The 26,159-nt window shown below is 35.5% G+C and overlaps 1 protein-coding gene and 1 long non-coding RNA gene across 2 annotated transcripts; both read right to left on the reverse strand.

Moving 5' to 3' along the window:
- Positions 1–258: 258 nt before the first annotated feature.
- On the reverse strand, positions 259–24,141 carry LOC101219577 (DNA gyrase subunit B, chloroplastic/mitochondrial). Its single transcript, XM_004144285.3, has 21 exons — positions 23,920–24,141; positions 23,414–23,567; positions 21,047–21,127; positions 20,836–20,949; positions 19,766–19,822; positions 18,445–18,546; positions 15,283–15,433; positions 15,022–15,098; positions 14,725–14,835; positions 14,507–14,577; positions 13,719–13,860; positions 12,193–12,291; positions 11,949–12,077; positions 11,714–11,828; positions 10,893–10,960; positions 7,339–7,452; positions 7,144–7,260; positions 7,001–7,054; positions 6,789–6,894; positions 1,004–1,134; positions 259–653 (listed from the first exon to the last, which is right to left on the reverse strand). Exons 1-21 carry the CDS (start codon positions 24,069–24,071, stop codon positions 585–587), a joined length of 2,214 nt encoding a protein of 737 aa, XP_004144333.2. The 5' UTR covers positions 24,072–24,141; the 3' UTR covers positions 259–584.
- Positions 5,302–6,782, reverse strand: LOC116403339. Its single transcript, XR_004216039.1, has 2 exons — positions 5,812–6,782; positions 5,302–5,494 (listed from the first exon to the last, which is right to left on the reverse strand). It is a non-coding gene; the product is annotated as an uncharacterized LOC116403339 (long non-coding RNA).
- Positions 24,142–26,159: the final 2,018 nt, after the last annotated feature.

The following is a 26,159-nucleotide window of genomic DNA, read 5'->3' on the forward strand; positions in this document are numbered from 1 at the left end:
AAATTTACCTAAAAAATTGTAGTATTTTGAAGCAACTCGATCCACCCTGTAGTGTTGGCGTAAGATCCTCATTGGGAGGCGGAGTTTGATCTTTAGTTTTTAACCAATTTTGTGCTATGTATTAAATTATTTTAGATTTTTTGTTTTTCATTTTTTGCCATTTGTGCAACCAACTCTAAATACAAGTATTTTTGTAAATTAATTTTTTTAAAAAAATAACTCGACAACACGAGGGTGGAGAAAGAAAAGGGACCTAAATGAGAGACATCCAAAACTTCCTCCAAAATTTCATATATCAAAATGACATCCCAACCATACCACCCCCCTTTGAGTTTCCTAAATTTCTCACCTATACAAAAGCCAATGTGTACAGCACTCCCATGGCATGGGCCTAAAGTGAAGGCTATGTTCGTCTTTCTTGAATTCTATCGACAATAATACAATTCATGATGAAGGACAATGGAGATAGATACATCAACCAATTCAATCTGTTTAATCATACATTTCTTTTTAACTTTTCCAAAAGTTCCAAAGCTGACCATCCTGTTCCTACCCTGATTGAATTAGAAGCTAACATCCTACACTTAAATATCTAGATGCTCAAGATTCATCGTACTTGCTGATTTCTGAATAAGTTCCTTTCGAAAATCCACCTGAGAAAAGGAAAGAACCCATATTAATCCAGTGATTAGAACACAAAAATATTTCGAGCAATAGATATGCGTATGAGATAGGCGTATGCCAGATGAATTTAATGCAAAAAAGGAAAGCTAGCATGTTACATTGGCGTGGACGCACGCAAATACAAATGTTGAAGGCAAAACTATGAAGGCTTTTGTTAAAGCAAAAGCCATTGATGCTAATCTTCTCTAGCTCAAATGAATTGGTTGGTGTCTAATATACTTCTGTTGGAATGGTTTTCTTTATTTGCCGATTGAGCAACTTTTAACGGTCATCAAAATACCAAATATCATCAAATGGTGAATACTGCAGAACTACTTACCCGGACACCCATAAGGGATGAAAATACGACATTTGCTTCTGCTGCATCCTCAACTGCCAACTGCTTCAGCATCCTTCGTTCTGGGTCCATCGTCGTTTCCCATAGTTGTGCGGGCATCATCTCACCCAAACCTGAAATAAAAAAATATTTAGCATATTTTCAAATCTTAAATATTTAAAAACTTAACACTATATAACAATTGTTTATTAGTACTAACATCATTATTGTCTAGTAGAAAAATAGAACTTCCATCACAGAATCTGAAGAACAAAAGCAGCCAAACCAGTTTTACACGGTCTCAAAATTGGAGTGCCTTACAGATATGTCATATTTTCAGATTTCAACTCCGTGCTGACCTCTGAAGATTAAACTTCTATTCTGCTTTTTTATTAAATAATTTTTCTTCGTTCTTTTTTTGTAAACGAAACAATATATTAACGAGAAATGAGGAAACCCTCTAAAATAAAAGGTGGTATTACAAAAGAGAGCCCCAATTACTTACTAAAAAGAATAAACTAAAATGAGTTAAAGGGTGTTTTGGTTTATAAAAAGAAAAACCAGTAGACAAAACAAGTTGCATAAAACTATTAAAAGAGGAAGAATAATAATAAGCAATTTGCATTAATATGCAAGAGTCAATCATTTTTTAAGGTGTTTTATTTTCAAGAAGACTTCCAGTTGACTTCGTTCAACAGCTGCTGTTTTTGCACTAATTCCATGGAAGTGTCCTCTACCGGCCATTCACTTAGGTCTATTGAAAAGTTATCATCCATGGTTGTTTTCTTGGGTGTTTTATTGTTTTTAGATTTTCTGTAGCATGGATCTTGTAATCCTTTTGATTATATCAATGACTAACAAGTTTATGGTTCAAAAACTCCTCTATAACATAACATCTTGAGAAGAGAAATGTTTGGGAGTCCTTTTAAAATAAACAAGGCAACATAAGTATCTCACTTGTGATAGATTTAGTAGAAAGTATCAAAAATGAATAACTTTGGTGTCTAAAACCCTCTCAAGTACCTATTGAAGTGTTTCCAAACCAAGCACTTGGGCTAAAAAGCACCCTAGTGCTTTTAACTTCTACCGAAAGCATCTTTGTTTCTTACACCCACCAGGGTGATTTTGAGTGATGCCTAAAGCACTCTCAAACGTTAGCATAACTCAGCTGACAAGGATTATACAAGAAAAGCCACCAAATGGTGTGTATGACATCAATGAAAGGAAGACAAACAAACACCACTTCTTATTATTTTCTGATAAAAAATACAATAGGTACATGGGAGAATAAATAGAATATACAAGGGAATAAAAAAGGAAAGATTTAGGAATTAAGAAAAATATTCCCATAATCTTTCCATAAATATTCTAAGATTCTAACACTCCCCCTCAAGTTGGGATGTAAATAGCAATGAGACCCAACTTCCTAACACAAAAGTCGAAGTTCGATCTAAGAAGTCCCTTGGTAAGAACATCAGCAACCGTTGACTCGAAGGGATGTATGGAATGCATATGCTCCCACTGTCAAGTCTTTCTTTGATGAAATGTTGATCAATCTCAACATGTTTAGTTCTATCATGTTGAACAGGGTTGTTAGCAATACTGATAGCGGCTTTATCATCACAAAAAAGCTTCAATGGTATCTCACATTCCTGATGAAGATCCGACGGGACTTTCTGGAGCCATATTTCCTCACATTCTCAAACTTATAGCTCTATATTTGGTCTCGGCACTACTCCTAGCCACAACACTTTGCTTCTTACTCCTCCAAGTTACAAGATTGCCCTAAACAAAGATACAATAACCAGAGGTAGACCTTCTCTCAACTATAGATCCTGCCCAATCCAAGTCAATATATGCCTCAATGGTCTTCTATCTATCTTTCTAAACATCAGCCATTTACCAAGTGTTTTTAAGTATCTCAAAATTCTGTTAACTTCCATGTGTTTCTCATAAGGAGCCTGCATAAACTGGGTGACAACACTCACAGCAAAGGAAATATCAGGACAAGTATGGGATAAGTAAATCAATTTACCCACGAGACGTTGATATTGTTCAATATCAACTAAAACTAGATCATTAGAGTTTCCTAGTTTACAGTTGAATTCAATAGGAGTGTCAGCAGGACGACATCCCAACATATCTGTCTTGGTTAGCAAATCAAGGGTGTATTTTCTTCGAGACACGAAAATGTCTGCTTTAGACCTGGTCACCTCCATTCCAAGGAAATATTTCAGATTTTTCAAATCCTTAATTTCAAATTCATTACCTATTCTCTGCTTGAGTTGACTAATTTCAGCTTGATCATCTCCAAACAAAACAATCTCATCCATATGAACTATCAGAAGTGCAATCTTCCCTGTCTTGGAAACCTTTGTCAATAAAGTACGATCAAAGTAACCCTGACTATACCCTTGGGACTTGACAAAGGTAGTGAATCTGTCAAACCATGCTTTGGGTGACTGTTTCAAACCATATAGGGATTTTTGGAGTTTACACACCTGCTGACCAAACTGGGTTTCAAATCATGGCAAGGGGCTCATGTAAACTTTCTCCACAAGGTCTCCATTCAAAAAACATTAATAACATCCAATTGGTATAGAGGCCAATCTTTATTCACAGCAACAAATAACAAAACTAAACTTTAACAGAGTTCAACTTAGCAACTGGAGAAAAAATTTCTTAATAGTCAATACCATAGATTTGAGTAAATCCCTTTGCAACTAACTTTGTCTTGTGTCTGTCAAGTTTTCCATTTGCTTTGTATCTAAGAGTGAACACCCATTTGTATCCCACAGGCTTGTGTCCCTTGGGTAGAGCACAAATCTCCTAAGTGTTATTCTTTTCTAGAGCTTTCATTTCTTCCTTGACAGCATTCTTCCATTCAAGACACTCTAAAGAAGTGTGATTATTTTTCAGTATCGTGGTAGAGTCAAGGTTGGCAGTAGCTCTGAACTGTGGTGAGAGATTCTCGTATGACACATAATTACATATGGAGTGCTTTGTGCAGGACCTTGTACCTTTCCTCAGTGCAATAGGAAGATCAATAGATGGATCATACGTGCTACTATTTCTAGAATGGTTTGACTTAATTTCGTTTTCAGTATGTTCAACAACCTTGTTCTTAATAATCCTATCCTCTCTTTCTACAATGGCCTCATCAATACTACCCTGCTCACACATATCTTTCAAAATAGTTCTCGTACCTATCATACTCACTCATTTTGTTATTACTATGTGAATTAATTGAATCAGTCACACCTTGATCTCTTATTGGTTCAGAATCCTGGACGGGAGCCGTCTGAACAACAGGAGACTCTACTTCCTTCCTGAGATTCCTCCTATAGTAGGTTTTCCAAGGAACTTGATTCGTTAGTAGGACTCTACTGTGAGGGCTAGGGTCCGGTAAAGTACCACAGTAGGATAAGAAGAATCTGAGAAAAGCATATAGTTAGACTTTTCACTCACATTCTCCCCCTGAAGTAGGCTAACGGGAAAAAAATGACAACTTTTAATAAAGGTGACATCCATGGTAACAAAGTACTTACGTGAAGATGGATGGAAGCATTTACAGTCACGTTGGTGCACAGGATATCCAACAAACACGCAAGCTTGAGTCCTAGGGGTAAATTTAGTTTGGTTAGGACCATGGCTATGGACACACACAGTGTAGCCGAACACCCAAAGGGGAACATCAGGGATGAGACGAGTGGAGGGATAGGATTCTTTGAAGCAATCTAACGGTGTCTGGAAGTGAAGGACACGGAAAGGCATGCGGTTGATGAGATGAGCAGAAGTGAGAATAGCATCACCCCAAAGATAGGAAGGAAGAGAAGTAGACAACATGAGGAAGCGAGCAACTTCCAAAAGGTGACAAGTTTTTCGTTCGACAATCCCATTTTGTTGGGGTTGTAAGCACGAAAACTTTGGTGAACAATTCCTTTAAAGGATAAGAACTCGTTAAGAGAGTGGTTTTGAAACTCACGACCATTATCACTCTGCAAGATTGCAATCTTTGTACTGAATTGTGTTTCTATGGTGTGATAGAAGTCTCAAAATGTGGAGGTAACTTCGAATTTGTCAGAGATCAAGAAAACCCAAGTAGGACGAGTATGGTCATCAATAAAGGTCACAAACCATCATTTCCCATAGGAGGTAGTGACCTTGGATGGTCCCCAAACATCAATATGGACAAAAGTAAAAGATCGGTTTGGCTTATAGGGTTGCAAAGGAAACGAAACCCTCGGTGTTATTTAGCTTGTATGCATACATCACAAGATATAGAAGAAACATCAACTATGGAAAAAAGACGAGGAAATAGTTATTTCATATATTTAAAGTTGGAATAGCCTAAACGGAAATGCCACGACAAGTGGCATAGTAGGAAGATAAAAGACTGGTCTTAGAAATACTACTAGAGGGGGCATCATCATCAAGCAAGTAAAGATCCCTATTGTGTCGAGCAGTGCCAATCATCCTCCCCGAGCACAAATTCTGAAAAGAAACAGAATCAAGTAAAAATGTTATTTTGCAGTTTAGTTCAAGAGTAATCTTGCTAATCGACAGAAGATTATATGAAATTCGTGGCACTACAACACATTGTGTAATGAGAACCCGTCAAAAAGAGAAATTTGCCCTTTTTCGACAATGGGAGCCAAGGAGCCATCAACAATTCTTATTTTCGCATTTCCAGCAAACGGAATGTAAGACACAGTGTTCAGAGGAACTGGTTAAATGATCTGTGGCACCAGAGTCCAGGATCCAAGAATTCTTACCACCAATACTAATGAGACTAAAGGATTGAGATATACCTGATTGAACAATAGCTCCAAATGTGGTTGGACTAGCATTCTCACTCAGATAGGATGAAGATAAAGTAGGGAACAAGGTTACCGGATTTCCATAATACATTGATACAGGAGTGTTGGATGTCGGCCCTAGGATAGCCTCCATTTCTGCAATCTGTTGTTGAAGTCCTTCCCGTTGTTGCTGAGTTATTCCCAATGAAGAAGCTTGCACGATAGAGTTGGAATGTGTTGAAAATTCACCAACCTCAAATGTTGAGTGAATTTGAAGATTCTTATCATCAAGATAATAGCTAAGGTCATTGGGTGGCAGAGCATACACATTTGACTACAGAAGCGGTATCGCCGACTGAAAGTAGGTGGCAAAACACGAATCAACACGTGGGAAACACTACAAGCAGCGGATGGAGACGAGGGTGGCACGATTAGGTTGGCCAACGACGTCTAAACAGAGTGGGCCGGCGCGTGTAGCTCCAACGGCGACGCGTGAACTTCTAGCAGCTGCACAAGGGTGGTACGTAGGCGGTTTTTGCCAGCGCGAACGACGATAAGATCTGCTATATTTTGTTCCCAACATTTTCTGAAGGTGACGGAACCATTCGTCCATGGCAGCATTAATCTGAGCATCAACAGCAGTGGCGATGACGACACTAAAACTGGTGGTTGTCTCCTCTGTGTGATTTTCATCACTAGTTTTGTTGTTTAGGATTTGTTCAATGTTCTGCTCTGACACCATATTGAAAGGGAGACAAACAAGCACACAACTTTACGTGGAAACCCGAGTAACGGGAGAAAAACCACAATATTTTTCTTATTATTTTGTGATGAAAAATACAATAGTTACAAGGGAGAATAAATAGAATAAAAATATTTCCTTAATCTTTCCATAAATATTCTAAGATTCTAACAGACATCGGTTAGAGAGGCAATGGGTCCATTGAAAACATCAATAGGGTGTAATCAACACTAATATTAATGAATACCTTTGAACCTCTGAATATTATATGATGCATTTGATGGGAAGGAACTTTGAACCTTCTTTAGTTCCTTGTCGTCGTAGCAGTAGTATACTTGCTTCCCCCTCTCAACCTAATATTCTCCACAAACAAGAATAAGGCGAAGAAAATAGCCACAAAATGAAATAAAACTAAGCATATGATTTTGCAACTCTGATCCATCAAGTGGGAAAGCGAACCTTGTAAAGAGGTGGAACACCAACATAAATGCACCCTTCGTCAAACAAAGCTTTCTGTAATCAAGACCCAAAATCAAATTGGTTTTCATTCCCTTACAAATAGTAGTGACAACAGTGTCTGATAATGATGGCAATTACAGTACCTGATATCGGAAGAAAAACGTTAAGAGCAGAGTTCGGATGTGAGCACCATCAACATCAGCATCCGTTAATATGATTATTTTATGATAGCGAAGAGCGTCCTTTTTAAAATCTTCCCCCTGACATCAACGGTAAATGCAAAATCTAAGAAAAAGTAGTAATAATTTTAAATTATGAAAGGAAAAACTATTATAAACCTTGAATCCAAGTCCAAGAGCACGAATTAAATTATTAATCTCTTCATTTTTGTACATTGCAGCCTCGTCTTTCCTCTCAATGTTTAAGATTTTGCCTCTCAAAGGTAGAATAGCCTGCATGGAGCATTTATAACAAATTAAGGACATTTAGGATATTTGCAGTGGTGTATCATATGTGCATATTGATTTTTGTATTATCATGCATGCAAGTACTTAACTATAGACTGTACGATAAACATGTGAATATGAATGTATCACAATCCTTACTTCACTCATTTAAAAGGGAAAAAACTGAAGTGACCGAAGGGCTGGAGTATTATAAAAAGGAGTATTATAGAAAGGAAAAGACAATATATACAGCAAGCCTATGTTTCATATTTCGTTTAGAATATTACAACGCACGCAGAATTTAACCTAATAAAAAATGTAGAAGTTCTTTAATGGTTCATTCCAAAATCACGGTGGTATCGAAGTATGTATCGTTTCTTGCAACGTGTACACATAGCCATGTGTTTCTGACACAAGTAGATGCATATCAATCAGTCCAAGATTGTGTTAGGACTCCACCAGAAACTCAGAAAACCCAACTAAAGAAACAGAGACAGTACTCTGTTATGACTTATTGAAGGGAAATAAGAGCAATTTCTTAACCCAAAGTTCAGCTCATGAACAAGGAAGAAAAAGAAATAACAAGCAAGCAACTACGGAAATATAAAAGGTAACCCTCCAGCAATTTCGAGAAGGCTGGCTCTTCTCCCCTAAAAGCTCTCAGCAGCTTTTCCCAAAATAAAAGCTAACTTCAGCAATCCACACACATTCTTTAAATACTCCTTCTCCCCAGGTGGAACCCTCAATCGTTATTCTCCTCTCCAATCATATCCCGATGAGCTGTCCCCTGTGTATTCCCTCTTTTACCCTTGTGTCTGTATGCATGTCAGGTCTCACAGAATACATTATATATGATAGCAACAGTACAGAAATAGTAAATTTGACAGTCACAAAAATAAAAAAACAGGCAGAATCACATGCAATTCAATGAACTCGGAGACCTTCTCAACCAAGTTCAACAAAAAATACTCTCTTCATATCCTTACCATTGTTTTCCTCTTCTAGCAAAAGCCTATTCCTCCCACTTAACAAACTGTCATAGAAACCCATCATGTGATTGGAAAGTAGAGAAGTGAAATTGGGATTGTATTGGTATATGAAAGAGAAAATACATTTACGAGGGGGCTACACCACCTCCCAAAACTAAAATACTAAAAGTTGGCTTCCTTAAACCACTTCACCATGTTGTATGTATACTACATTTTTAACAAATTCCTTAGTTGACCACAGGTACGCTCTAATAGTTACACTTGCTATTAGCCAGAAGGCCGAGAAAGGTGTAGTATGCGCTAGTACTTTCCTACCAATAAACCATACACTGCCCCAAAACTATTTGTCCTTAAAGTTGTAGTTGATTGACCAATGTCATGAAAAAAAAAGGTAGAAAAATAAAAGTATGAATAATCAGGTTGTACTCATCTTTATGGAGGTGCATTCAGGCATATTTCAAGACATATTTCACACACGCGCACATTTCAAAAGACTCACTCAACCATCAAAATCTAAACCACTCTCATGTCAAATTAAGATAAGGAAAGAAAAAAATAGGTCAAATGGAACGATCATACAAAATAGAGATGAGATATCCCCACAAAGCCAAAGGTTTACAAAAAAGACTCCCACATGGTTATGAACAAGACCATAATTGCAAAAAAAATTAGAGAGAACATCAGATGGAGGCAAAGAGCACAGTGGACTCCCATAACTCATTGAGGTACCACGCTTTCTCTTTGAAGATCCTCCTATTTCTCTGATTCCATTACATTCACAAAGATACCATAATAGTATTGGACTACAAGATCCTAGCCTTAATCATGACTGGAGTTCCAAAAGTCCGTTGAAGCCCAGAAATGGGTCTCTTCAACTCTACTGGGGAAGTTCCAACTCAAGTCAAATAACTAGCAACATATTTAATTATATACCACTAACACTCCCTCTCACTTGTGGGCTTGAAATACTTGAAAGGCCCAACAAGTGAAAATCAATTTTAATTGGAAAGGAAACAACAATGCATGGGTTTAAACACCTCCCTAGACCACCTACTCTGACACCGTCTAAAATCACCAATTCACCCAAAAGCTTAAACTTGTGGTTGAAGGCAAATTTAATTATATATCACTAACAATTACTTAGCGAATACGATGAGGGCACTAATGATATATCATCTAGTTGTTTCCTAGATGAGGGCCTGGAGGATATATCAACCGGTTATTTTGGAAATATATCAACCAGTTATTTTGGAGATATATCAACCTAGTTGAGATATCTGAATGCACCTGCTGACCCCTCATTCTTATTTGCTACTAATGTACCCAGAGCAATAGTCTCTTTTCATTCCATCAATGAAAAATTATGTTTATGTTTTAGAAAAAAGTTTTCGAACTTGAAATTCGTCAAAGGAGGATTCATATTGGAGTTTTAAAGGTATTAGCAAATAAGGAATTGTGGTTACATTTTAACTTCAGATCTGATTGGTAAGTGGAAAGTTGACTTTTTGGGCTTTTGAGTATTTTTGGTGTTTTGAGATTGATTTTTGAAGATCTTGTCTCGTCCTCAGTCAAAGCTCTCAAGATGTCAAGTAGCAAGCTTTGCCTTTGTTAGAAGTCTCTTTGGTTGGAAGGATCTTTTGCCTGGTGAATTCTTGTACCCTGATGTTCTTGAAGGCTTGGCCCCTCTTTATTTTTGCATTGCAATTGTTGGTTTCATTTTGTCAATAAAAATTACGTTTCCTTTTCAGAAAAAAAAAAGTGCATTTGACTTGGGCTCCACATTAAATACCCACAAAACACATTTTTCTCCACATTCTTCTACATTTGATCCACAAGATATTGGCTTTGTCATTTGTGTTTATCAATTTTAAGTCCAATGACCAACTCAAAAATATTGATAATTCTCTTAATTAGCTTCTCTGCGTTGTACTCTTAACTATAGTAAACGTCACAAAAAAATTCAATGACTCAATTATTGAATTAGTACCGCTCAAGACATCAATTACAATTACAAAGAAAAAGGAGGTAAGGGTCACCTTGTCTTAAACCCCTCAAAACTAGAATGGTTCGCCCAAGATCTTTGCCAGTAAATAAACACCACGAAGGAAGTGTTAGAGATATCCTATGATCTATATGGGATTACGTTTCTATCATGTAAAAGATATTTTTTTGTCTTCTACTAACTGTTGACTTTCTTTTCCTGTTTTCCTTTTCAGTTGAGAGGATTTTCTTTTTCCTGATCTTTCTGCAACCGACCCAATTGTTCAATCACAATTTATTATATTATCCTTTTCTGCTGGAAGGATTTCTCAACGGTCTTTGAGATACAATTTTTATTTTCATTTATTCTTGTTTTCTGTAAAAGTCAATAGCTTAATTTATTGTCCTAACAAGCTTTAAACCTTCAATTGTTGCTATAAACACAAAACTAATCAATCATTAACAATCGGAGAATACCTGGAAGCGCCTATCACGACCCTGTTTTGCACTTCCACCGGCAGAGTCTCCTTCAACAATGAAAATTTCTGTGGGAAGAAGAGGTAAAATGAGATTAAAAGGAAAATGGATTCATTTTTATTAAAAGGGAAAAGATGTCCTCGATGTAAAAAATGGTCAAAACAAGAATGCAATATATGACACATTTGGTGACCTTTTTTTCCATATTCTTCAGGCCAGTTTTCTGTACCTCAACAAATCTCACAAACCACTCTTTGATCCTACATTTAATTATCAAGAAAACTCGTAGAACCCATGCTCTTTAAACCATCTATCATTTACCTTGACCCCTTCCTAGTAACCACTAAACCCTAAACCCATGCTCTTTAAACCATCTATCATTTACCTTAAACCTTCATGACCATCAGGCCAACCATGGAAATTTTGGATGGCACAAATTATGAGTAATTCCCTACGTTGAAGTTGCCTTTTTTTCCCAGGGAAGGAAACTTCAGATGTGTTATCATTTTCTTTTTATGAATGAATTATGTCATGTTATAAACATCTAAATTTCTGCAACATTCGTGAGGCCCATGAGGGTACTATATGGGTCCTATCTATGGTCGTCTCACTTGGAGATTTGCAATGTTATGAAAAAACTGGAAGAGCTGGGCAGTATACAATATTTGAATAGACCAAACCCCATAAAGTACAATTAATTTTCATATCATAAAGCCTCAAGAAAATTGGAAGTCCCATCCATATCTATTGAATTCATACAGAAAAAAATGTATCAATGGAATATTAGTTTCTTGATTTCCATCCAGGAAAAAGCTAAATACCTGACTCCTCAGGTTTGATTGATGAACAGTCAGCTAGCTTGCCGGGAAGGGATGATGAACGCAAAACACTTTTTTGTCTCACAAGCTCCCTTGCCCTCTTAGCAGCTAACGCTGCCTAAGAATAATAGGAAGTAAAAAATTGCCATGTTAAGAGAAATTCCATAATAGAATCCACTTACAGAACGCTTTTGAAAGGAATAAATCATAAATAGAACTCATTTCTATGGAAAATCACCTTGAGAGCATTTAAAGATTTTGAAAGGATTAATTCAAGAACATCAGGGTGCAACTCCAGATATTCAGTTAGGTACTCTTGTATAGATTGCTCAACTACTTTTCGCACTTCAGGATTTCCCAACCTGGTCTGTTGGGAAGAATTGACAAAAAAGTAAGACGCGCATTGTAGAGGAGAAAGCAAATATAATAGCAGTATAAACTGGCCAAGACTTCAACAAATTGACATAATTTTCGAAGGGTACCTTGGTCTGTCCTTCAAACTCCGGATTTCGGACCCTGACTGAGACAACACAGGTTAATCCCTCCCTAACATGTTCACCACTTAAGCTGATATCCTTATCCTGAAAGTACAAAACTGTGATTAGTTTATTTACTCTATTTATAATTCTTTAGTTTCAGTATAAGAAAAACGAATGTTAAATATGCCACTATCAAGCAAAAGTTGCATCCATTTCTCTGCCTACACACAAGGGTGATACACATGTGCACAATCAGTGTTTTCATAGCACGAGGAGCACCTTAAGGTGACAAGTCCACCAATCACCTTAAGGCGAGAAGCAACAAGATGGTGTTGCCTAAGTTAAGCGAGGTGCACTTTAGTAAAGTATAAATAAATAAAATTTAAAATAGGTAAAACAAAAGTGTATTTAATTTTCAAAATACAAAACATATCGACAAGCTATGCTATTAATATATAAATAAAAAATTGACTTACATAATTACAAAAAAGTATATGTATATATTTTAAAACGGATACAAACTTCTTTATTAATAATAGAAACTCAAAGTACAAGAGAGATACACAATGAGTGTAATAAAGAACAAAAAAAAGGTATATGTCATTGTGAAAAGATATAGTTCTATAAGAGTGAGCTTATGCAGTTAAAACATGTTTGTAGTGTCATCTGTTTAGTAGTTGACATTTCTTCTTCAACCACAAAAATAAATATATTAATTAGAAAATTATACTACTAAGACATTGATTGGAAAAGAGAAATTGATTGGAAAAGAGAAATAAAAATCCCTCTGTCAGTCATGGAGGAGAGATACTTTTGGATGAGAGAAATATATTGCCATTTGGCATTCATGGAAAGCCATATATGGCATTCATGGAAAGATACTGCATGCAGCATGCAACAAACTCTCTACAGCGTAAATGACGGTGCATTTTCATAATTTAGACTTTTTTCTTCTTCTTAATTTTCTTAGACTCTTCTTACTAATCCTTCATTGTACTGTAATTCTTCATTTTCTCCATTTTCTTCTTCTCCTCCTGTTTTGTATCTTCTTTCTCATTTTTCTTCTTCCTAATCTTTAGACGCTTCTTGCCATCATATTATCAATTTTCATCTCGTTGCTCTTTGTTTCACTTGTTACGATATTTTTCTTAAAAAGAAAAGGAAAAAAAAAACAGGTGCTCCCCCTGTTGCATGATGAAGGTGCAACAAGGCGACAAAAGGGACAACTAGGCAAGCATCTAGTTGAAGGTGCTCGCCTAGCTGTCTTCAAGGCGCAATGGACCAAGGTCGCCTTGCCTTTCGCCTTAGGCACGTGCCTTGGGTCGCCTTAAAAGCTCACATTATTTTTTTAGATAAGAAATATTTTATTGAATAAATTAGTTAATAAGAGACCCCAAGCACCTCAAGGTGATTTACAAAAGAGATTTTCAATTGGGAACTAAAGAAGAACCTAAATGTTTAAAACAATGCTTTGGAAACGCTACAAAAACACTCACTATGAACTAATAGAACCATGAAAACAATACCACCTTAAAAATTTTTGATTTCTTTCCAAGATTATTGAGTGTTCTCGTCAGTGAAGCCTTCATCCCATCTATATGGGTGCCACCATCAATAGTCCGTATGCTATTAGCATATCCTAGAATTGTGTCTGAATATGCATCTGCACACCTAGTAAACAATCAACAAAACCGATAATAATAAGATTCTTGTCAAATAAGTGTTAATTGTCTTGTTTTTTCTTTTATGAAAACAACTTTCATTGAGAAAGAATGAAAGAATAAATTACAAGGGCATACAATAAATTACAAGGGCATACATAAAACAATCCCGCCCAAGAGAAAAGGTTTCCAGCTGAGTAAGAGACTACGAAGCAAATAAAAATAAATATAAAACAGCTTCGAAATGAAGCCCAAAGTGGAACATAAACCCTCATTAAGGACCAAAGCTCACTAGGGTACTCGTTTAAACCTCTGAACACCCCAGCAGACCACAAAAGATGGCATTTCTCTAATTGTGACTATCAAAACTTAAATTCCCCAGCCGACAACAAGAATTATTAGTGTTTCTGCCTTGTACTTCTTATCATCTCATAACATGGCTGTGACTTTCAAAACTTACAAATCTGAGGCCTGATAACCCAATAACCAAGAAGAATCAAATCCCAGAATATGGAGAGAGAAAAAACAATGATTTAAGAATATAGAGATTTTTCAATTACTCAGGCATTACAAGTATAGTTTATTCGTTCCTCATTGTTCACAAAATAATTCAAAATTTGAGAAAATCCAGTGAAAAGCATGATTAAGTGGGTTACCACTGAAGCGCGACATCAATTGCTACGCCATCTGTTTCTTTTCTGAAACCAAAGACTTCATGAATTGGATTCTGGAGAAAACTTACTAGCATTAGCAGCGATTATAGATTATAGTTAGCTTTATAAAACATGAAATGAAAATTAGGGAGGCACGTGACAAGAATTGAAGAATAAATTTTTAAAAATAAAACAAAGGGAAGAGCAATAAGATGCTAAACCTTATCACTGTTCAGCCATGCAACATATTCGACCAAGCCACCAGCATAGCAGTATTCATTGTACTGGTTCTTCTCCAAATCATTATCCTCTTTTGTGAGGGTTATAGTCAGCTGGAAGGGTTACATATCACAGGGGTGGTAAGTTGTACATTGTTTAGGAATCTTCCAACATGAAACCAATAAACTACCCACTGCCACATATATTTTGTTGCCGATTTTCCCAGAAAAAGCTGACTAGAATTTATCAAGGAAGGTGCCATTTTATGTAAATAAAGACAGTATAATGAACGAAAATACCTTGGGGTTTAGAAAAGCTAGCTCCCTAATTCGTCCAGATATTGTGTTGTAATCAAATTGTATTCCAGTAGTAAAGACTGGATAAAAATAGGAGGAGCATATTAATTAAAGTGGAAAGAAAGACCAACAAAAAAAGATTTTATGCTTTGTAACTAATGGAAAATTAAACCAACATTAACATTGTTATATGTTAGTCAAAAGACGAATAAAATTAACAAAATAACAAAAGAAATATTTCAGACAATGATGGTCAAGTAAAACCTTCTTTGTCAGGCCAAAATCTGATGTGTGTTCCTTGGTGATTTTTCAATTCAGATGAAGGAACATGGGATGTTAGAATGGAAGCAGGCTTTCCGCGAGAATACTTTTGGTGGAACTCATTCCCATCACGCCAAATAGAAACTTCCAAGGACTGTCAAGCAAGTAAAAAAGTAGCCAAAAATTTCAAAACACAGATACAAATAGTACAATGTTTGAGATCTTCCAGCAAGGATCAGAGACAGAGAGGAAAAAAAAGGGATAAGAATTAATTAGGAAAAGATGTTTCTAAATTTCTTTCACAATATGTGCAATCTTTCCCCTCAATTTTTAAAATTTTTGCCAGTTGGGTAATCCACCTTCGATTAATTAATAGGAAGAGGAATCTGAGACTTGTCAAGTCCTCTTCAGTTTCTATCTGTTCAGGTACCCAATGGTGACATAAGTTTTATGCACATATTATTTCAAATTATCATCTCTTTTTTCATCCTTGTCTCTTCAGAAAGAATTGGAAATATGGATGCCTATGAAACGCCCCAGGCAGTCCTTTCCAGCCTAATGTAAACACAAAATCAGCATTAATGAGTAAAGAGAATGTGGATGGAAACGATTCTTTGCAAAGTAACCTTTCAACTTCCATCCACAAGGGCACGAAAAAGAAAATTAAAAAAAGGATGTTGGAGTTCCTTCGGTAGTCTGTCAGATACCAAGATCAGTATAGGGTTAGATCTTGTTCTCAAGAGAGGGGGTTCCAAGTACCTTAAACTTGGATCATTTTTGTAGTACTTCATTAATCCTCAATATATTTCAGATAGTGATTCTTGTTACTAAGTATCCTAACATAGTCCCCTGAAGACAGCTCAGCCACAACAATTAATCACTAAAGAACACTTCCCTCTTCCAGCTGTTATCTGAAGTCTTCATCTGCCTCGGAATCCAATTCATCTTTGCCAATTTCCAACCAATCAAACAGTAAAGTAAATATTGCATTTCACTCATCCAAGGAAAATTTTAATAATAACCTTCTTAAGCCTCCATCTTGAAAATACAGGTTGAAATTTCTCATAAGCTTCCGGCTGTCATTTACTTGCACCAACATGTGAAAAGAAACAAGAAGCACAAGAATTCTAAAGTGTCACAAAGAAGTTCTAATTTGTTCAAGCTTTTCTGTAAACACTTGGCCAGAAAAAAAATCATTTAAAAATTCCTGGACAAAAATTACAAACCCCGATTTGCTAGAGACGAGTTGTGTCAAGATCCAAGTCCTTGGTCTAGAACAAAGATGGTCAGCTTCTTTACCATTATAAAATAAACCCATTTCCCAATCTGGATGTAATTCTCAAGTCTTTCAATTCTACTATACGAGGAATACATTGCACATTTCAGACGACTTCTCATAAAGCTCCAAAAGACTTCAATGAAGAGTCACTGGCAAGTATAAGCAGTGAACACCTTGAAGAGAAGGAGATGAAGAGATAAAAATTAAAGATGAATTGCCTGATGATATGGCCAAGGCCTTAGGCCTTTTATTCCAAACTGAAGAAGATCAGTTATATTCCAAGAATGAAAGCCTCCCTTTTACTCAACTGGAAAAGAAAGACATACTTCACAAGCTGCATTCCATATTGGAAGCCTGTGAAATTTACTTGGCCCAATCCAAAGGAAAGCAGGACAATCAGTGGGATATTCTTTAGGGTTGGAAAATGAGATTATCTCTTGGAATACGAGAAGACTTGGTGGAAGATCAAGGGGGCTGATCCTTAAAAGATTACTAAAGAAAATCAATCCGGATAATGTACTAATTAAAGAAACTAAAAGAGACAGCATTCATAAAGAGCATCTGAAGCTCGACCATTTTGGAAGCTTTAAGGAGATGGGGGGGAGGGGGGATTCGAAGGAAATTTTCAGTGGATGACATTGTTAAAGTAGAATTCTCATCGACAGTTAAGTGTTTGACTATTTGCAAAAATCAATGCAAAAGGGTCCATTAAGAAAATTCAGAAACTCCTTTGGAGTATTATGGTGATGGCAGATTAATATTTTGAAAGAAACCAAAGAATCTTCCATGAAAAAGAATCTCCTTGGTTTTCAGATTTGAGACAGCTCATTTTAATGCATCCCTTTGGTCCTCCCTTTCCAATGCTTTTGCTGATTATTCCAATCAAGAAATTAGCTTAAATTGGCGTGCTTTCCTCTCCATGGATTTCTAATCATGTTATCTAAATCAAGAACTTTGATGGCAAAGGAAGATTACATTTACATCATACCAGCTGGCTGTTGACATCTCTTTAGCCTATTCTTATGCTTTGTACCATTATGTTCTAAGCTTGTACTTTGTTCGCTTAGTTTTTTATTTTCTTTTCGTTGTAAGTTCTTAGAGGCCCGGTTTGTATTGTACGTTGAGCTAAGTTCCTTCGGAGTTGATGATGGTGCTAAGGGAGTGTCAACCTAGTTGAGATGCCCGAGTGAACTTTCTGATCCGTAGTTATTTACTTTTTGTTTCCTATGTACTTTGACCATTAGTCTCACTTCATTATCCTAATGAAGAAACTTGTTTCTTGTTCAAAAAAAATGTAACACCCCAAGCGCAAAATTCAAAACCCAGATTCTGCACCTGATGACCCTGACATTCCCCTGTAACCCAGCTACGTTATCCTTGCTTATCATGAATGCTTTTAAGATTGAAAGTTATCCCCACAATCCTTCCAGCATGTTTTATTCTCATTCCTCATCAACGTGCTTTCTAGAAAAAATTTCCAAGGTGTTTACCTAACATAGAATTGCTCCAAGCCAGGCACGCTTAACCTTAAAGTTCCTATAATTGAGCCACCGAAAAGAAAAATGCATCTTATTAGTATAGGTAGTGACTTAAATTCTTTTAAGTCTATGTTAACCATACTTTCATGTCTCTAAGATCCCTCTCATTCAGATATGATATCAGTTCATTCGTATCTCCCTTTTAAACTTGGAGCGTTACATTCTATACCATGAGGAATTATTTGAGAATATTGGAATATTGTTGCTGCATGTTTTAAAAACCTATTGAGGCGAACCCTTTTGAGTCTAAGAATGTGGGTAATCTAAAATTGTATATAAGAGAATCAACTCACAATCAAGAAAGAAATACACAAACAAAAATCTACAAAATGGATAACAGACACAGACCTCAGACAAGGCATTAACCACAGACAGACCCACGCCATGTAGTCCGCCTGAGACACTGTAGCCACTGCTGGAACCACCAAATTTTCCACCTGCATGCAATACCTGTACAATTTAGTAGCACATGAGTTTTCTTAAATCACAAATTGCCCAAAAGCTTAAGCTAGCATGTAAATGCAAATTTAATTATAGATCACTAGTTATTAATAAAGAGGCTTGTTTCCTTTTCAAAAAAAAATAGTACATTTCACTGACGCTTCTGACTTGTGAACTTGAAATATTTTGAAAGGTCCAACAAGTGTAAATAAACTTAATTGGGGAGGAAACATGCAAGGGTTTGAACACATAACCTCTATAGATCACATGTTCTAATACCATCATAAATCACCAATTAACCCAAAAGTTTATGCTAATGGGTAGAGATAAATTTAATTATATATCATTAATAAGTCCCACCACTTTGGTAGAGACTAGAGACTTAACAAAATGCAAAAGTAAAACCAGAATAGCCTCATGATACAAACAATAGAGTATTTGAAAGATTTCTTTTGTATAGGTATTTGAAAACATCATAAACAAAGTTGAATATTGAAACTATATAAAGTATTTGAAGCTTCATTCTTCTTTGAGGTGCTCTTTTGTTCTTTTAATATATACAAGTGCACAACTTATGCACACTACGACTAATCTCATGGAACAACCTATCTAACCCCACAGCATTTGAATGTCAATAAAACTCATGAGATATTAATTCTTAGGATATTAATTCTTAGGTAGGTGGCTACAATGGATATATCAGTTACCCATGACCTCTTAGCCATTTATTGAGACTGTCTCCTTTTTTACCCCTAAGTCAACCCTCCGTGTGGGTGCCCTCTTTTTATAAAGATTAAACCCATCTAAACTCATAAACATTTATGATTATACTAAACCTTAAATTTTGTATCCTTTTGTTTCTTCATGAAATTTGATTTCTATTCAAACAAAAAACCTCGAATCATTTCAATATTAAGGTGATGTTTCAGTTGCCTTCTTGGCATTTTACTATTAAAGGAATTATCAATTGGTAACATTTTAAGACTGTTTGTTGATTATTGCTTTAGAGGAAAAAAATTGTTAATTTCAAATCAAACATGAAATATGTACAAAATTAGTCTGCTCCCTGTTCTCATGCTTTTTTCCATGCAAACTACTTATAAATTAAAGTTTGTATGGATCTTAGGACCATACTCCACCTTTATTATTCGAAGAATATACAATTAATATATGCAAGCAAAACCTAGTCCATGGTAACTCGAGCAAAATGTTATTCATGAAGCAATACCGTCAACACAGTCTCCAAGGAAGACTTCTTCGTAACAGGATGCAAATCAGTAGGAATCTGCAACATATAATTTAAAAGTTTAGATTGGGAAAAGACTAAAATATTCACTACAGTAAATGTTTCTTTATAAGAAGCAGAGATTTATAATAGAAGAAAAAAAAAAGGGAACAGCCTAAGGGCGAGGGGTCGAGGAACCCTTCCCAACAAAACTTGATAAACTTGAAAATTTTAAAAACTATCCACTAAGCTAAAGTTACATGTGATTAACTAGATAAAAACTAAAATATCCACTACAGGTACATATGATAAGCTTGAAAAAATTCTTCTAAAAACAGAAGCTCAACATTGATCCCAAATTCTGCATTAAGCTATAGTTCAATTTTCTTTCCTGAAGATGAAGAAGAAGACATAATTTCACCCAATACCTATCAGTGATTACTGATTACAACCTAGGTCTCCAATCCGAAATTGAAAACAACTATAATGAGCTTGGGTGCTCTGCTTTACACCAAAAATAATATAGTAGATGTAGATAGAACCAAATCCATAAAAATAAAAACAAAATGATGATGATGATGATATGATGATGATGATGATGATGATGATATGATGATGATGATGATGATGATGATGATAATAAATAATCCTTGAAAAGACAACCATTCTATTTCCATTTTTTTTTTAAATTCCCTTTCCGGATATGCTTGCCCTGCAGTAAAACTTTGTGAAAAAGATTGTCTTTTTTGGTAGCATCGATTCGCTTGGAAGTGATTTTCCCTCCCTTTCTCTATTAATTGATTGTGTCGCTGAAATGATAGTATGTTTCTCATCTAGAATAGAAAAATAATCCTATCAACATAGCAAGATTATAGTAAAATAATTCATACAAAATTGAGTACAAAGATAGTGAATAAACTAAATCAAAATTTCAGAAAAATTTTACACTCCTCTTACATAATTAAATTTTGAAGAACACTGTTCCAGTTGGTATGAATATGAATTGAATGCAATAATCTGACCTCAATGCTGTCAAGCTGAAAAAATATTTGAGATAAAATGATAAATCATACCCCACGTCCATTGTCAGCGACGCTCACAGAATTATCTGCATGCAAGACAACATCTATCTGTGAGGCAAAACCAGCTTGAGCCTCATCAACAGCGTTATCCAGTATTTCATAGACCTACCAAGATAAATAAAGGCATCTCATCGAACTTTTACTTTTCTCTGTTGGGGAAGGGGTGGATTTCCTCCATATTAGAATTGGAAAAGCTAAATACCAAATGATGTAGTCCACGAGGTCCTGTGCTCCCAATATACATTCCAGGCCTCTTTCTTACAGGGTCTAAGCCTTCCAGAACCTAAAAATTTCAGGCAACCAAGATGAACCAAGAACGGAATCTGTAAGTATTATCCGCAAACACTTAACAGGAGAAAAAAACCTAAATTATGCTTCCATTACAATTTCTCCATCATATTCACTTACACATTATTTACTTTTGTTTGAAAAGGGAGAAAAAGAATGCATGTTTATATAGATGAATGAAGGGCTACTTTAAAAACCAGCTTTGTTTCATGCCCACATGACGATATCACTCGTGTTACTATAGTTTGAAGTAAAAAAAATTATAATAATAATAACAAAGAAATGGTTTCAGCATGAGATGAAGAAAACTGCTAAATGGAACTATAATAATAATTAACAAAGAAATGGTTTCAGTAAAAAGTGATCCTATAGTCAAACACGATAAAAGCATAATTATTAGAAATCTCTGGTTTGAGCGGAACAAAAGAGTATTTCATAACAAGTGTTGTGATCAGACAGTTCACTTTGATTGATGCCCCCTCCTTGCCTCATCTTGGAGTTCACTCTCTACGCCAACTACTCTATTCAGAACATCTGCCTTAACTAGAATGTGTTTATTTCTATGGCGTAACGATGTTTATTTCTTTTAAGCTAAAGCCTAGCCTCAAACCCTTAAAGCTGTTCCCAAGTCTATCACATGACTGTCAGCACACTTAATAAAACAAAATTTCTTCAATTGTTCTTATCTCCCATTTGTTGACTAATATGCAAGTGTAGAATCTATCAACCACTTCTTCCTAACTCTATGCTTCCAAAGGCTGGAAATACCTTTAACTGTGTTAATCTTGTTCTTCCTCAGAGTATGGAAGATAATGCTCAAATTTTGAAGCATGAAGAAAACATTTATAGACAACCCCATGAGAGCTCTATTTTGGCTCCTTTGAAAAGATAGATTCAAGGTCATTCTCAAATAGTTTACTGAATTTTTTAGATTTACTCATTATACATTCTTATATTGCCAATGGTGTGCCCCTCCACAAATCTTTTTGTAATAGCCCCTCTTTTTCACACCTTAGATTGGAGGCTTCTCTTTCAATCCCCCTCGATAGGCTAAGGAATCTCTCTTTTGAAGACCTTTAGGTTGTTTATCCTTTTGTACGGAATATGTATCTTTGTTTCTCATTGAAAAAAGTATGGTGAGAAAAGAAAAAGAAAGAAAAAGGAAAACATTTTTTTTATAAAAAAAGAACTTTTATTATCAAAAAAACATTACAAAAGGGCCGAAGGGATATCTCCAAACCCAAAGGCTTACCAAAAACAATTCCCAACTGGTAACAGTTTGAGATAAGTTATAACTAAAAAATAATTTAGAAGCAATGGACCAATGTGTACAGCCTATGAGTTGATATAGGACCTATGATGCTTTGCTTTGCTAGGCCAACACTACTATATTCTAAAATATTTAAAGAGGTCTTCCCAACAAGCCACTGCAAATGGACAATAGAAGAAAAGATGCATCAAGATTTCATCATTACTCTTGCACAAAATACACCAATTTGGGGAGTGGTTCTTATTTTGAAGAATCCTTTGTATACGAAAATAAGTGTACAATCTTTCATAAGAAAAAGTTCACAAGAAAGCCTTCATCTTTTTTGACAAGAAGCTTGCCAAATCATGTCAACAACACACTGAGGATATAAGGCTTGAGGCATGATTAGCTTAGACAAAAGATTTCACTAGAAAATGCCCCTCCATTTTCTCCTTAATTTAGAGTGTTCTTTGTCATTTGGCCTGATATAAGCCGCGCAAGTCTAGGAGGGAGGTGTTTTGCGATCTTTGTTATTTTATTTATCTTTTTTGCCTCTAAAGTTAAGATTCTTTGGTCTAGCGGGGTGTTTGCCACCCTTTGGCGGCTTTGGTTTGAAAGAACTTTAAAAAAAAAGCTAAACAACAAGTGCTTAACTTTCATTGGTTAATTCAAATAATTTTACAAGTCCATGCCGCTTTCATGTTTTTTTTACTGAGTGTCCATGAACATTGACCATTCAACAGTATAGTCATAAATTAATTTAACACGTTGTTTCAAGCCCAGGACTTATTAAAAAGTCCTAAAAGGATTCCAAATATCAGGAAGAAAGAGGAGTCCTGAAAATAGAGACGACCAGTATCTTTTAAAAAAAATGGTGCGGGACAAGTAACATAAATTTGAAGTTATATGTGCATACAATCATCTTTTGCACAAACCTATTAAAAAATGTCAACGTAACAAAGACAACCACCCAAGTGAGTAAAACATCAAATGTAAAAATTGACTCAGAATTTGAAACTCCCAGTTACTTGCCTGAATTTGCTCAGACCCATAAGCCTTCGAACTCTCACTTCTCGTTGATGTTTCGGTAGCAGCACTTGATGACATGAAAGCCTTAGAAGAAACTTCTGCATTTGGTACCAGTCGAATACTAGTGGAAATCTTCATCGTTCGAAATCTCGCCCCCCTAGTTTCATATAAACAATAACGAATAAGCAAAAAATAAAATAATATAAAATAAAAGCATCCTTGGGCGCGCAAAATTAAGCAAGATAACCAAAACCAAAATAGCAACATTATCCACATTTCATCACTAAAACCATTAAAAATGCATTTAAAAGCCCACACCTGCATACATATTACATTCAAAAACACTAAAAAGAAACGAGGCCCGAAAGTTTCCAAAATCAAATGGCATAGCGAGAACCAAAATATTATCCAAAATGTAAACACCACAGTATAAGAAAAAATAAACAAACACATTCTGGGTATTCGTGGATAATTTCCAAGGAGATGGAGGGAGAGTGAAGAGGTAGAACCTGAGCTGAAGGAAACTGAAGCGAGGAGCGAAAGAGGCGGAGGAAGAAAGAAAGCGAAGGTGTATAGAGGAAGGGAAAAAGGAGGTTGAGGAAGCCATGAAGCGAAGGGGAAGATAAGGAGGAGCTCTAAGAAGAAGCTGGCGAAGCGCCATTGGAGGTGTTTTTGTGCTCAAAAATGGAAGAAGGAGGGAAACATGAGGTTGGGGTTTTGGTTGAAAAGTAGTCGAGGGAGGATATAAACCCCCCTTCTTTGGGAAATTGGGCTTCATTTCATTCATCCAAAACATTTGGACCTCGGCCCACAACATAAAAATGGTTTCGAGTGATATTTGTCACACTTTTCTCTCTTTTTTCTTTTTTATTGTTTTTTCTTTTTTTCTTTTTTTTTTCTTTCTTTTTTTCTTTTTTTTTTTTTGTTGCAAATAATGGCATTTTTTTTAGAACACTCGTTGGGATTTTCATTGTTGAAAATGAGATGTAGATATACCTATATATTTATATAATAATTTAACTTTATAAAAATAAATTAGATAAATGATTTTTTCTAAAAGATATTTTGTCGAACTAACTAAAATAAAATATTTTCTTTTTCATAAAAATTTCATTTTATCCAACTAATATCTACCTTGTATAAAGGATTTTTTCTAAAATAAATTTATGTATCTAAATTATTTTTTATAAAATTAAATTAGGATTTTAAATCTAAATTTCTCTAACTAAATCTAAATCAGTAAATGAAAACTAAGTATCAACTCTTCACGTAAGTCACCAAATTTTGAGCAATAAAGAGGTAGTAGTTACGCAATCCTAATCGTGTACTAAAGCTACGCGTTAAGATTACATGCGACAAGAAATAGTTATGTGATAAGACTGTGTGATGAGATTTTACGAATGGAAGTGTTACAAAGCAATTGTGTAATAATGTGTTTTAGCTATGTGTTTAGAAAGAGATATACATTGAGGTGGGAGGGGTGTGAGCTTCCTTCACCATGAAGTAGTTGTCGTCATAGGGTCGGTGAGCATGATTTGACATTGTCGTCCAGCTGAATTCAAGATAAGAGTGACAAAAGTCGTGATTTTTTCTTATTAGATGGATCTCATCATCGGGCATAAGTCATCATATCAACATGGAAAGCTTCACCGAAAAGCCTATAAATATGAGGAATCTAGCAAGCTTGAATAACTTTTTTTTTCATCTTAAGTCTACTTAAGAAATAATCGAAAGAATTACAAAGATTTCCAGTGAGCTACTATAAGCTCATATTCAGCAAGGGAGTATACGGGAGTTTGCAAGGGAGTATACGGGATTTTGCTCAAAAGCTCCACGAGGAAAAGGTTACCAATTGTGAGTGGTTTCTTTTAAAATGTTTTCAAACTAAATGAATTTTCACTATGTTTGAGCCTCTATCTATATTTCTCTCTTGAAATTATAAATTCAATCAATTTCATTATGTTTATCTAATCTTTAAAATGGATTTGGTTTGCAAATGAATTGGATTAAAACTTAAATTGAATGGTTGTTGCAAAATGAACTTTGATACCCTACACGACGAGATACCTTACACTTGTTGTGTGTTCTGGTGTGGAATGTCTTATTCTTGTTGTGTGATATGGGATAAGATGTTTGATTCATGTTGTGTGTTTGAGGATAGAATGTCTTATATTTGATGTGTGATATGGTATAAGGTGTCATTTGCTTGTTATGTATTATGACATTAGAAGACATATTATGCATAATTGAATTGATGGAAAAATTGTTGTATGTGTTGAAATTACTTCACACAGCTGCAACTCAGCTAAAGAGTGTGGTAAACGCTTGAGCTAAGGATGGTACAAAAGATTGATTAATATGTGGAATGATTATGCGTTGTGATCTATAAAACGCATTGTGTAAAACGCTTTCCCATGCTTTACGATTTATGAAGCACTAATTTGCAAGAAAATAGTTTCTATGAGATTTATAAGTTTTTGCTAACGAGGTTTGAATGTGTAAATCGTCCAACGTATTAAGACGATCTTTGATTTGAACTTATATTTTTATTTGAAACACATGCTTATTTATATCACATGGTATTGTGAAAAGAAATTGAACGCATTTTAGCGAGAACGCGTTTATTAAATGTGTTGGTGAAAAACCTCACTCACTAAACTCTTTTGTTTAATCTTCAAATGTTTTGTTTTATCCCCTAGGTTGGGAAGGACATCTAGGTTCTATAAAAAAATTTGGTACCATGGACTTT

The sequence above is a fragment of the Cucumis sativus genome, chromosome 4 (genome assembly GCF_000004075.3).
Source record: "Cucumis sativus cultivar 9930 chromosome 4, Cucumber_9930_V3, whole genome shotgun sequence".
Lineage (NCBI taxonomy): Eukaryota > Viridiplantae > Streptophyta > Magnoliopsida > Cucurbitales > Cucurbitaceae > Cucumis > Cucumis sativus.